This window comes from Notamacropus eugenii, chromosome 1, assembly GCF_028372415.1.
Source record: "Notamacropus eugenii isolate mMacEug1 chromosome 1, mMacEug1.pri_v2, whole genome shotgun sequence".
Lineage (NCBI taxonomy): Eukaryota > Metazoa > Chordata > Mammalia > Diprotodontia > Macropodidae > Notamacropus > Notamacropus eugenii.
The window spans coordinates 311,462,651-311,476,675 of NC_092872.1; the positions used below are offsets into that span (position 1 = coordinate 311,462,651).

The following is a 14,025-nucleotide window of genomic DNA, read 5'->3' on the forward strand; positions in this document are numbered from 1 at the left end:
GCTTTTACTTGGTAGGTCCGACAATGTACTTTTATATTCTTGCCACAAGGATATCTGCATAGCCCCACTATTTGTCATAGTATTGTGGCTAAACATTTAGATGAATTAGAGCTAGCTAAATGGTATATAGCTTACCCATTACATAGATGATATTATGATGCAGGGAACAAATATAAAAGAAATGAAGAAGAGTTTGACACATTTAATTGAGCATATGAAAAACACAGGGTGGGAAATTAACCCCGCAAAGATTCAAGGGTCAGCTCAAACTGCAAAATTTGGGGGTATACAATGCTATATTCAAAATATATCTAAAGCAGGCAAAAGTGAAGTTTCTGCTTTACATGAATCTATAGCAAATATAGATACCGAGGAAAATGATACGCCCCACTACAACAAAGCAACAATTGGTACAGTCCTTGGTAAAATGGAATAAGGGATATGATAGATTAACTGAAAAATAAAAGAGACATGCATAGTTTACTGATTGGGCCTCAAAGATTTTGGAAAACGGTAACCTATAACCCATGTACTAGGTGGACTTTGGAAAGTACTGGGATAGGTTGAAGCAGTCAAGATGTTGAACTTATGGTAATATATCAAGTTATCAAAACAGAACAAGTATGACAGTATCATATATTCACTGATTCATGGGTGGGAGCTAATGGATTAGCTGCATGGATGCCCATGTGGAAAAATCAAAAAGGAGAAATTCATGGCAAACAAGTCTGGGGCAAAGAAATATGGGAAGATATATGGGACATTTCTTTGGTTTCTAATTTGTCACTTTTTCATGTAGATACTCATGTGGCCCTCACCACACCAGAATGTGAGTACAGTGCACATCCTGATCGACTAGCAAAGATTGCTGCTCAACATTTTGTCCCTACTCTGACACCAAATGATGATCCGGTACTAGTAAAATGGGTCCAACAAACAGCTGACCATTTAGAAGTCCAGGCCACATATCAGTGGGCACAAGACTGAGGTATTAGTATCTCTCCTTCATTGTTAAAAACCAGTAGCAGAGGAATATTATATATGTCAATAGGAAAAGGAAGAAACTGTTCCTCAGGTAGTAACTGGAGAGACAGCAAGGGGAAAAGTACCAGCCCTAATTTAGCAAATAGATTATATTGGACTCCTACCCCAAGATAAAGGATGCAAATTTATATGTGCTTGTGTTGACACCTATTCAGGTTTACTAGTGGCTTGTCCCTATAAGAATGTGACCCAGAAAACCACCTGGAAAACTCTAGATATCATAAGTCTATATTAAGGAAGCCCAATTCAGATTCAAAGTGATAATGGGTCATATTTTGAAGGTAATTAAATTAAAAGATATTATGTATTAAACAACATAGAATTGATATCTCATTCTGCATTATCCACAAGCATCTGGGTTAATTGAAAGAATGAATGGATTATTGAAAGAACACTTAAGGAAGTGAAATTCTAATAATTCTTATCAACATTGGAAAGATAATTTGCTTATTGCTTTATGTAATTTGAATAATAGACTATTGCGAGGAAGTACACCTCTAGCCAAATTGATCACCCCAAATCTGCAAATTAGAAAACAAAAAATACATAAGATTACAAATATTGAGTACTGGACTGTGAAGTTAGATGTCCCAGCACTATATCCAGGGACACCTGATTTGGCAGCATACGATTTCCATTGTTTAGGGGACTTTTGGTTGGATAGAAAAGAAATAAGAACAATCTTTACTGGAATATATATGAGAATCCCTAAGAATCATTTTGGATGGATATTACCTAAATCAGGATTGGCAGCTTGAGGAATACATGTATTGTCTGCAGTGATAGATTCTAATTATCAAGGAGAAATTATTGTGACATTCCAAAATTTAGGTGATGAACCCATACAGCTTTGTAAAAACAATAGAATAGTTCAAATGATTATTATTCCTTGTGAAACAATACCCCTTGTGAAAACTGTCTCTCTTTCCATAATAACTAGCAGAGGAATTGAGAGGTTGGGTTCTACTGATAGAATAAAATTGGGAGCTAAAGTGTGGGTAAAACAGAAGCCAGAAGATGTTCCAAAGGCTGTGGAAATTACAGAACACAGGAAAGATAATACCCTAACTGTTGTTTATTCAGGAGAAGATGATCACCAAATTGTACCCTTAACGCATACATTCTACTGCGAATGAGGCTATGATAGTAGGTTCATGGACTCCAGAAGCATGGTTGATCCTACCTACCCTGCTTCTGGTTATTGTCTCCTTGTTTCCTTTTGGCTTTTTGTCTGTCAAATTTGTTTGCTAGATTTGTTTCCTGCAGGCTTAGCACCCTACATCTGTAGATAGATGTCTGATTGTTTAAGCTGAATGTCACCCCCTGTCCATGACTGTGATGTGTCATCCCTGGACCTGGTGTCAACTAAGCTCTGGATACCAGTTAAAGAACTGACTTATTGAATGGGACCTGTTGGGGGCAGAGACAGCTCTATGTCCAATTTCAGCAGAAAATAGCTATAGAAGAAGAGACTTTCACCCCTTATCTCAAGATTTTGGGCCCCATTTGTTCAAAGGGGGAATGATGGGGTGCTTGTGCTCAAGCCACACCCTAAGATATTGTTTTGTATGCTATTTTGTTTGATCTTTGTTATATTGTAAAGTTCTATTGATACCAGTTGTCTAAGACATTGTTTTATATGCTTATTTTCTGTTATCCCTGTTACAATTGTGTTGATACCAGTTGTTCCACCATCCTGTATACAGAATACAAAAGATCTTGTGGCTAAATGCAATGGTAATTTAAAGGGGAAGTTCTTTCCCATTTATTAATAGGCCTATGTAACCTGCTTAAATCACATGGAAGTCTAAGTCACATGTGGTGGGAGGAGCTTGCTGAATGGGTGGAATAGGAAAGGTGAGGCAGAACTGGGAGGTAGTTGGTAAGAGTAGTTAGGGTGGAAAGAGGAGAGGACACAGGCAAGCAGGCACAGCTAGGCTAGTGAGTGTTTGTTTGTGGAAAGGCTAGGAGTGAGGGGGAGAGGCTTGGGGATGGCTTTGGCCCCTGCAGTGATAAAATGGATTGACTTCTTGGTTACTATGACAGATCTGGTGTTCTGGTTTTGGGATTTGACTTTCTAGTATCTGAATAAATGTTTTTCTTCTGCGTTGTATATGGAGAACCTGTTATAGTTCGTGATTCAGAACTACATTGGCATATTCATAGCCATTCTTGGTGCTGTGAATATTGCCTTGGTGATACACCACTGATACTGATCAAACATCTGAACTTGGAGTTATAGGACTTGCATTCAAATTCTGGCTCTGTGTAACCTTGGGAAAGTTACTTACACTTGTCCGGAACTCATTTTCCTCACTGTAAGCATAAGCAAGGTGAGATTTTTATTATTATTTCTTAGAGTTTAATTTCCAGGATCTATGGCCATCTCAGTTTCCCAGACTCATGCTAAATTGTAAATATCTAAAGGATCAAACACAGATGTCTTACTCCTTTGAACTCTGGCCTAGTTCACAGCTGTAACACAGCCATTGCTGAGTCACCTAGGCTTTTGCACCTTTTTGCTCTGAGCTAATCAGGTACTGAGTCAAATAGGCTTTTGTGCTTTCTGGTTGTGCACCTATTAGTTGAAATATATAGTTTCATATATATATGTATATACATATATATATGTATGTATGTATGTATATAGTTGTATATATCTTCTGGTAGATTAATATTGGCTTGAGACTCACTCATGAAAAGATCATTCTGATGTCCTGGATGAGACTGGGTATCCATTGTTAAGGGGCCTCCTTGACTATGAATGTGAACACAGATGTTGGTGCTTTCTTGATCTGGTGTATTTTCTCCAGTTTCAGGGTGCTGACCTTTTCCCTGAATAAGTGGATAATGTGAATAGAGAAAGGAGACCTCTGATACCAACCTTATGAGAACACTGGAACATTGGACTAAAATAAAATACTAAAGGAACATATGAGGCTTAGTGGAACTGAGATAGTTGTCTGTTATTTCCCAATTATTGTGTTATTTTGCTGTGGCTAGAGTCCAGGCTGGAGTGACCCCGCCCCATATGAGGCTGGGGGAGGATGAGCTGCCCAGAGTTGGGGTGGTGTGGGCCAGAGACAGAAGCTGGGGGCAGCAACCCCTGGAGCCTGCTGTGCCTAGACCCAGGTGGGATCAGGGAGAGCTTGGAATGGAGCAGTCCCTTCCCCTTTGAGGTGAGACAAGAAGCAGGGGCAGAGAGCTGCCTGTATGAGGTTCTTGGCAGGAACAGAGAATGGTCAGCCCCTGGACCTGCAGGAGGAGGAATCCTGGAGTTCAGGACACAGACTCAAGATGAAAACTTTGCATCAAGACAGGAGCAGTGAGAGTGCTTTCCTGCTACCTCCCCCTGGGATAGGTTGTGGAGTTGTCCGTGGTGGGATAGGGGAAGTGCCATAACCTCCAGGGACCCACCCTGGTGGCTTTGTCATCCAGCCACCCCTCAGGTCTTGGAAGTAAGAAGGAGGTGAGGCGGGAGGGCTGGAGTAGTGTTAGGGCTTGAACTCTGACTCACTAGAGCATGTGTGCACCTGAGAGTGCCAGATAGGAGCCTGCAACACATCTCTGAGGATGTGTTGTGGTAAGGGAGGACCCTGGCCTGAGACCCCCTGATTGTATAAACAGTATTTTGGGACAGTACCTGAATGAGGAGGATCTGGTTGCCCACTCCCCAAAGATTTTGGCCGCCGAAGAACGTATAAGGTGAAGGGTATGCTATGTTATACTGAATTATATGCTTTGCTTCAGGCCTTGTGTCCATACCTGTTGAGGGGAAAAGGGCAAATTACTTTTGTGTCTGTTTAAGGCCATCTGGCCTTCCTGGTAATACATACTTAATGCTATGTTTTAGTTTCTTGGCTCAAGGTTTAGTTTTGAGTAAAATAGAGTGCTTATTATACTGTATGATCCGAACCTTAAAATTTTATATATCTATATATGTGTGTGTATATATACATATACATACATACACATATGTCTATATCTATATATCTATCTACATACATATAGATTATATAGATGTAGATATTCACAGCAGATGTTCTTCTATCTCATCTATAAAATGAAACGAAGGGAGTAGTTGACCTGTAAGTTCCTTTGTGGTCCTAGATCTATGAGTCTATGAACTGGTAACACTTCTGAAATGCTTAAGATGTTTTTAAAAACTTAAATAAGTTATCCCCACAGGGCCTTAACATGGTCTAGGCCAAATACATAGGGAAATAGAAGCAGAAGGAAGTTAGTGATTTCTCCAAGGACAAGTGGAATGATTTCCACTTCAGTAGTCTATCCAGTAGCTTCTGCTGCTACTGTGTGTGTGTGCGTGTGTGTGTGTGGTGGCAGGGGGAGGTGTGTTTAGCACAAACAAACCCCTGCACGACAGCACTGAACATTTAGATTACTTATGAGAATTAAAATCTTTAATGAAGTTGCTAGCATTGGTCCTTATTAAAGGAAGGCTTAAGGACTGACTGGACAGGCTACTAGTCAGTTACTAGGAATTAAGTTTAACATTTAGACTTTGCTTTAAAAAAACACTCTAAATAAAGCTAAGAGAGCTGTAACTGAAACTAACTTCCAAAAGAAACATGAACAATTAAGTTCTGTTCTCATGGTCATCAGTACTTAGAAACTTCAATCCAATTCAAAACAAAAATCAGCCAAATATTGTCACAGACAATTTAAAGCAACAGTGACCCATTCCCTTTCTCAACACTAAATCAGGGGCATAAAAATTACAAGAAAACCAGATGCACAGGACACCTATTACATCTGCAGGAAACCAAGGCCTCTTGGCAACAAACAGGGCTTTCTAATCCATGACTTATACTACAGACCCATATAAAGAAGGAGTTGGGCCCTTATGGCTTAGCGAGCTCTGAAATGAAGCCAAGGCAAAGTTCTAGGCTTGGAAGGTCAGAAAGGGAAAGCTGTGGCTGCTTGATTGTTTTGGTGACTAGGTGCCAGAGGCTTGGAGGGTGTGTCTTAGAAATCTAAAGCCCAAGTCCTTGTGCTTGAGGTGTTACATCATGAGTTGAGCCACTGGGGGTTTCCTTTGGTCTCCTAATATGTTTCTCTGGGTTGTCTTGTCCAAAAACAGCTGGTCAAGTGGGAATGGTTTGTGTAATGTACTCCATCCCTGGCACTCTTCAAGATGGGTGGAGGAAACTATGCTGGTGAGAAATCAACAAGCTCTCTCTTCACAGCAGAGTGGAATTAATCCCCGTTACCACATCCTTCTTACTGTTTCCCTAAGCCCTTCCACCCACAAAATAAGGGCAGAGGCCAAGAGGGACATAGGTGAGAGACATTTTAAAATGAGTTTTAGAATGTGAATAGACAGCCAGTGGGGTTTCAAAGTACAAAAAGGAGAGAACAATTCCTCCATCACCACGGATGTCCTTTGTTAGAATTTAAACTTGTTTCTTCTTTAGTGCTTGGAGTAGACCTACTGTCTTGGGCAAATGAACTGTATCCTCTTTGAGGAACGTAATAAGATATTAGAATTTGGTTTAAGGCTTCTCACAGAAGTTTTTCTTCAGTGTGATCTATAGATCACTAGCCTGATCTGTAGGTTAGGACCACTCCTCCTCACTGGCCGTCATCCATTGGCCTTTATCAAAGATTCTCATCATCTCTCCCATTGCCTACTGAACAATGCAGTGAGCTCCAGGACAGAGCTGACCTGTCTGAGAATAAGATTCTAATAATCATATTTTTGTATGACCAGCCAGGTCTCAGGGCTCTGGTAGAACATCAGGTAGGACCAAGAACTTGATATTTGGCCTATCCGCTTCCACAGGATCATAGACCTAGAGCTGGAACATACCCTGAGGTCATTTAGTGCAATCTGTTCATTTTATAGATGAGAAAACTGAGGCTGATGGAGGTTAAGTGGAATGTTCATGGGTCACACAGGTAGTAAGTGTAGGTCAGTCAGTCAACAGTCCACAAGTTCTGGAGTCCTATGTCCCTTCACATCAATCACCGCAAGGAACAAAGACCCTCCCCTTCCTCTTATTTGGGAACTGATAATCAAATCAACATTATCATTGCTACTTAGAAATCTATGATCTTCTACTGCTTTATGACTCCCCTCAGAATCTCTGTGATTTTCAGGCTAATAATGAGATTCTTTCCCTGGTCACCATCTCTGCTCCTCAAACCCATCTTTAATAGCCCTATCCCTTCCACATCCCTATCCTACTTATGGTAATTTCTGGGACCTCTGTATTACCATTAATATACAGTGCTTTGTAGTAGACTAGCATTATCTGCCTGGAAATTACTTTGTATTGAGTTTTTCCTATAAATATTATTTTCCCTGACTAGAATTTCAACTCCTTGAAATCAAATCAAATCCCAACCACCTATATCTCCATTTCTGCACTGTGCATCAATCAATAAGATTTATTAAGCAATTATCATGCTCCAGGAATGAAAGGTAACCAAAGCATAGAGAGCTGGCCTTGAAGCCAGAATGATCTGAGTTCAAATCTTGACTGATAGTCACTCACTTTGTGATCCTTGGCAAGTCAATTGCTTAAGTAACTCTCTAAAATTATGAGTTGCAAAGAAAATGCTAATCCTCCTTGGTAAAAGTTTCCTTATCTGGAAAAATGATTAACTTCTATCAAAGATATCACAGGTTCAGTTCCTATCCCTATGCCTAACTCCTAAGCATTATGTAATGTGTATACAAAGGGAAAAATAAAACAATCCCTGCCCTCAAGAAGTTCACATACTCTTTTTTTTACCCCCAAATAGAAACTTACATTTTAATGGGGGAAACAACACATATATATTTACCATATAAAAGAAACATAAAAGTAGAAATAAGGTAACTTAGACTGAAAGACACTAACAGCCAGAACAGATGAGATGTTCACAACATCCTCCAAAAATCACTAAACTGTGATGTCATTGTGATGTCTTATATGTTAGAGAACAAAGAAAAAAAATCCATATGTACACAAAAATTTTATAAATTTGCCTCTTTATACAAGCAGAGGACTTGAAACCAAGGTTAGAACTCATTAATTGGATTTTGGCTGAACAAATTATGGTAAATGAATTTGATGGAATGTTATTGCACTATGTAAAGTAAGTGGAATGTTTTCACATAAATCTGAGAAAATATATAATACAGAAAAAGAAAAACAAGTAACTTAAGAATTCTGTTTCAACTATGATTCCCAAAGACCGGTTTTAAAACATACTACCTATTTCCAGAAACCAAAGCAAAGGACACAAGGTGCAGAAGGGGACATGCGTTTTTGGACATGTCCAATATGGGGATTTATTTTGCTTGACTATGTATATTGAATACATGGATTTGTTTGTCATCCCTTAAATTTGTTTTGTTGTTAGGAGGACTGGGGGAGAGCACAGTGTTAAGCAACAGGGTTACTAAAGTAAACAAAAAAGGAAGAAAAGACAGTCACAGAAGCATTTTTGTAAATGACAAGAAGAGACCAGAAGAGAGGTCAATACGAAATAGACAAGCAGGGCAACTTTGAAAATGACATGTTAAATTTAACACACACTTGGTGGGAAAAGCAAGCTGCACGTCACAGATTCATGAATGTATGTGTGATCCTCTTTCTCTGTTCTGCTTTTATGTAGAAATGCTCATTGTTGAGTTTGGAATAATTTTTTTATTTTAGAACTACATAATTGAAGTTAACAATTTTTATGCGATCTTCTTTCTTCTTTTCTGTTCTCATTTGGATATTAAAGTGTTCATGTTTGTTGATTATAGTTAAATTCACAATAAAAAAAAATAAACAAAAATATTCCCTATTCTCTCTCCCTATGGAAATAAGAACTTTTCAATTGAACAAGGTTATACACCCTAAAGAAATGGGATAAAACAAATAAAAGAAGGGTTTTGCTTCACATATCTATAATTTTCTATATCTGAGAAGAGTATATATTACCTGAAAACGAGGTGGGGAAAGTCATTTACATATGCAGCCTTCTGTAGAGATGGGCAGCTAAGTGGCAATAGATAGAGTGCTGGCCTGGAGTCAGGAAGACCTGAGTTCAAATACAGCCTTGGACACTTACTAGCTGTGTGGCCTTGGATAAGTCGCTTAACCCTATTTGCCTCAGTTTCCTTAACTGTTAAATGAACTGGGAGAACCCTCCTCATTCTTGATGACCTGAAGCACATATCAACTATGATTCCTTTGGGCTAAGATATAAAAACCTCCTTTAAATGGAGATTTTTTGATAAGATTAGTTAACCTTAGGGAAGGGGAAAGCTAAGAAACATTTATATGGCAATTACTATGGGCCAGGCACTGCTTTTTACAAATATTATTTCATTTGATTTTGATAGCTTTCATTTGATCCTCATAACAACCTTGTGGTTTTATTATCCACATTTTACAGCTGACAAAGCTGTAGCAAACTAGAGTTTAAGTGATTTGCCCAGGGTCAAGCAGTCAATTGTCTGAGGTAAGATTTGAACTCAGGTCTGTCTGACCTCCGGACCAATGCAGGAAGAAAAAGAAAGTAGGAACTTGACAAAATAGAAGGTTCATTACATCACTTTTACAAAAAAAATCTCACTGGGTAATCAGGGGAGAAGGTTGGTCTGGGTGGGATTTTCTACATAGAAGGACAGCAGTAGATATCCATTTTGAATCCCCCAAGGAAGGAGAGAATGCTAAGAAGAAGCTGGAGAACTGAAGTGAGGAACATAGTAAATTTCACTGGTTTCCCAATTTTAGTCATGGCCAACTCTTATTCAAAATAGCCAGGAGTCCTTTGAACACTATAATTTTGCAGTCTATCTCTGCTTTTGACTTTGATTCAATTCATTTTAATTCGAACAAATGTTCATCATGCACTTATCATGTGCAAGGCATTGAACCAGGCAGCAGAGGAAAAAAAGGCCACGGTAGTCCCCGACCTAAAGGAACTTATGGTCTACTCAATTCAGAAGGAAAGGCGTAGTAAGTCACCATCACACACTTTGGCAAAGCTTCTCCTTCTCGCTCCTTCTGCCCTCCATACTTTTCCTTTGAACTTACACTTTTATCACAGTTATTTTTGCCTGAGTTTCCCCCCTTTTAAAACATCAGCTCCTTGACAGCAGGACCTGAACATATATTTGTCTCCTCTCCTTAGCACAGTGCTTTGTACACACTACAAATTTATGAGATGTCTGTTGAAATGAACTGATAGAATCGAATTGAATTGTGAAAATCTATCCAACTATAAACACAAGACTATGTTAGCATTAAGAATTATAAGTTGCAGTCAACGGGTTCCACACTTGACCCCCCATCTGTTATTGAGAGGAGTATGAACCAATTCCAAAACCTCTGGACGATGTCCTCACAAATAATAAAATCAACCCCTCTGGGAAGAGGACACATTCTTCTCACTTTGTTCAGCTTCTTACATTAAACAGGCAAAAAGCTTTGAGTAACATGCCAACAACCTTGGGCTTGGCCTGATTAGGAGGGGAAACATGTGAAAAGCTTTCCCCATTGTCCCCCAGGGTACCAATTTTAAATAACAGCTAATTTTTTTTCCCTCCTTTTTCTTTTTTCCTAGGAGTTAATAATGTTGTAGAAGCAACCCAGAGCTCTGCCTAATTACTGTGGGACAAAGGCCTCTATTATAAAGACAAGAGCCCACATGAGTTCTCTTCAATGCCCTGGAATAGCTTTTCTAATAATGAGGAAGAGTGAATGAGAGATAACCGTTTATAATGACACTGCAGATTCCTGTACACACAAGCTGGTAGATTCATCCCCTGGGCTTTCAGTAATCCAAATGGAAAGAGACACCAAAGGGGGAGTGGGAAGGGGGTTGGGAGGAGAGGGAGTACAGCAGAAGAGAATGGGAAAAAAATTGAGAAAGTTCTTCATAAACAATGGGTTCAGCCATACAAGACATTTGAGATCTTAGCACTCATCACACACAGCTGCAGAATTTCTGGCTTCAGAAAGAGAAAACACAAGATAAGGGAGTGTGATCTCAAGGACAGATCAGGGGATGGGGATGCAAGGGTCTCATATTCCACTCCATGCTCCACTCTCATTTGCTAAGTGACCTAAAGCAGTCTTTTATGTTTTCCTTTCCTTCTTGTAATATCAGAAATATAACTAAGGAGTTCTTAACTAAGCCAGGTCCTATCTAAGGACACTTGAAGGAGACAGAGCCTGCACTGAATGAGCCATCCTGTACTTACTGTATAAAAACATGTGCCAGAAATCTTTGTATAATATTTGTTTTCCTCTCCAGCATCCCTCTCAGGTAAAAAATGCAGAACGGTTCAACAGTGATGTGGAACTAGCATTCCTGCAGCCCAGGAGCCCCAGGATACATAATTTCATCATTGTGGGTATTCCATGTCCAGTTACAGATCAAGGCCTCCACCATGCTTCAGCTGAGTCTTTACTAATTGTAAACCAAACTAGGAGTTAGTGGCTAACCATTAGGTGGATGAGCCTCTCCAAACTGAGCTAATCCTCTGGCTATAGACATATAGATAATTGTTGGACCCATGTTCCAATCCATTCAAACAATCATTAGTTATTACTATGAGCAAGGCACTGTACATGCAAAGAAAAAGTGGAAAATGACCCTAGCCATCAAGGAGCATACTACTCAGGAGGAAAACATGTAAATAGATAGGTGATTCAAAGTTTCAAAGAGAGTACTATATGGGTCAGAATGGTTTTCAGTAGGTGATGGGTACATGAACTGATCCTTGAAGAAAACAAGATATTATAAGAGGAGAAGGTGAGGAGGGAAGGAAGGACAGCTTGTGAGGAAGCACTGAGGTGGGGTTTGGGAGGCTGAATTTGGAGAACAGCAAATAGGTCAGTTTGGCAGAAAGGTAGGAATGAGGGAGGTAGGAAAGGAAAAAAGAAAGGAGGTAGAGAGGAAAGAAAGGAAGAAATGAGAGAGAAGGGAAAGGAAAGAATGTAGGAAGGAAGGAACAATGGAAGGAAGCGAGTACTTATTAAATGCTTTATTATATTCCAAGCACTAGGCTAAGCACTTTACAAATATCTCATCTGATCTTCACAACACTCTGGGAGGTAAGTACTATTACAATTACCACTTGATAGTTTGAAGAAACTGAGGTCTTCAGAGGTTAAGTGACTTGGCCAGGGTCACACAGCTAGTAAGTGTCTGAGGCTAAATTTAAACTCAAGTCTTCTTGTCTCTAGGCTCAGCGCTCTATCTACTGTGCCACCAGCTATAATATAGGAAAGGGAATAATGTGAAATAAATCCAGAAAGGAGTCAGATTGCAAATGGTTTTAAATGCCAAGCTAAGGAACTTGTATTTTATCTTAGAAGTAATAGGGAATCCCTGAAATTTCTTGAGCAGGGGAGTGACTTGTTCAGGCTTGTGTATTAGGAAGGCTATTATACTCAAAGTCTTTCTGGCTTCACAGGGCCTGCCTGAGCTTTGGGTCAGCTGCTATAATCTTTGAGAACCCAAAATTAACTGCATGCAATGACTAGGCTTTAACAGTGGATAATATTAAAGCAGGCAAAAATCCTGGTACTGGCAGACAAAAGAAAAGGCAGAGACACAGATGTCTGAAAACTGAGCACCTACCTAAAAAAGATGTTACGCACAAGAAATCATTTCCCATTCATCAGACTTGCTTTGTATTACAGTCATTCATTCATTTAAAAAATATTTGTTAGATATGAAAGTTACTCTGCTCATCAGTGTCGGGAACACAAAAGATGAGTAAGACATGGTCCTTGACATCATCAGCATAGAGAAACGTGATGTTTACCCAGACCTCTAGGATTCAGATGGCGAAACTCATTGTGAAGCTATCTTCCCCAGAGTGGTCCCTATTGAGAAATGTGCTTGACTTCACTAGAATGAATTTCTAATATTTCAATATGAAGAAAGATTTGGCCTAGTTGATAAATACAAGAGATTTCCTGGTAGGTTCTTATAGACGTTGATTCAGGAGATGATACTTCTACCTCTGTGAGTAAGTCAATACCCCACTTTCCCTCAAGTCTTCATCCCTTGGTCATTAAAGCTCCCAAGACCCTTTCCAAAAGTCTAATATGTTAGCTCTTTTCAGCTTTGCTGAATGACTAACTACTTAGATTCAAACAGTCATTTTAGCTGAAAGGAAGGTTTTTAAGCTTTTTAACCTCGACTATTTGGTGAAGTTATAGGAGCAAGAGGAGAAATCTTGAGTATTTGTCATCTAGCTCTTCTTTGTGGCTTAGAGGACAAGGATGGGATGGACAAAAAAAACCCACAACAAATTCAAAAACCTTTTTAAAGCCATTTCCTTTAAACTACTCTTCAACTGAATCATTTTCTAGAGATATTTAAATAAATAAATAAACTGCAAACCCTCCTGATTTGTTTTACCTCTTTCTCTAATAATTATTCAACAGTGAAATAGACAGAAGGTGGTCAACCAATCAATTAACAAGCATTTATCAATACTATGACCTAGTATGTGTCAGGCCAAAAAAAAAAAAATAGAAATAATGAAACAATCCCTGCTCTCAAGGATCTTACATTCTTTTGGCCAGGAAAAGAAACACAAGTAAGAAAAGATAAAAATGAAGAGGAGTAAAAGACACTCATAATTCAGAATTTCAGTAAATAGTCCCTGAGTGATCTATCATTATCTAGCTCTAGATCTAGAAAGGGCAGACTGACTAATGATGGCCCGATCCTTAGATTGAACTCAGATTCTCAACTACAGATATTCCCAGTGTTTCCAGCCGCATGTGATTGAGGGGCTAGTACTGTGTGATAAAAGACTCTGGAGGTGCTGAGTTGGAACAGAGTATACAAACAAAAGTGATAAGCTGCCTATCTCTCACTTTTCTTTTCCTGCTGGCAAGAAAAACAGCTATGAGCTGGTGGGTAGGGGGAAGGTCCTACTTGTCCTCCTGTAATCCTCATTTCTTTTGTGGTTATTCTTTCCTGATTTTAGGTGAATGAATTCCCTGAGAG

General features: G+C 39.2%; 1 protein-coding gene across 1 annotated transcript in view; it reads right to left on the reverse strand.

Annotated features, from left to right (window-relative positions):
* Positions 1-14,025, reverse strand: part of RAD51B (RAD51 paralog B) — an 850,987-nt gene that overhangs the window by 35,423 nt on the left and 801,539 nt on the right. Inside the window, 1 exon segment of the mRNA XM_072628343.1 lies at positions 4,688-4,809. Coding sequence (XP_072484444.1) covers positions 4,777-4,809 — 33 coding nt within the window. The 3' untranslated portion in view covers positions 4,688-4,776.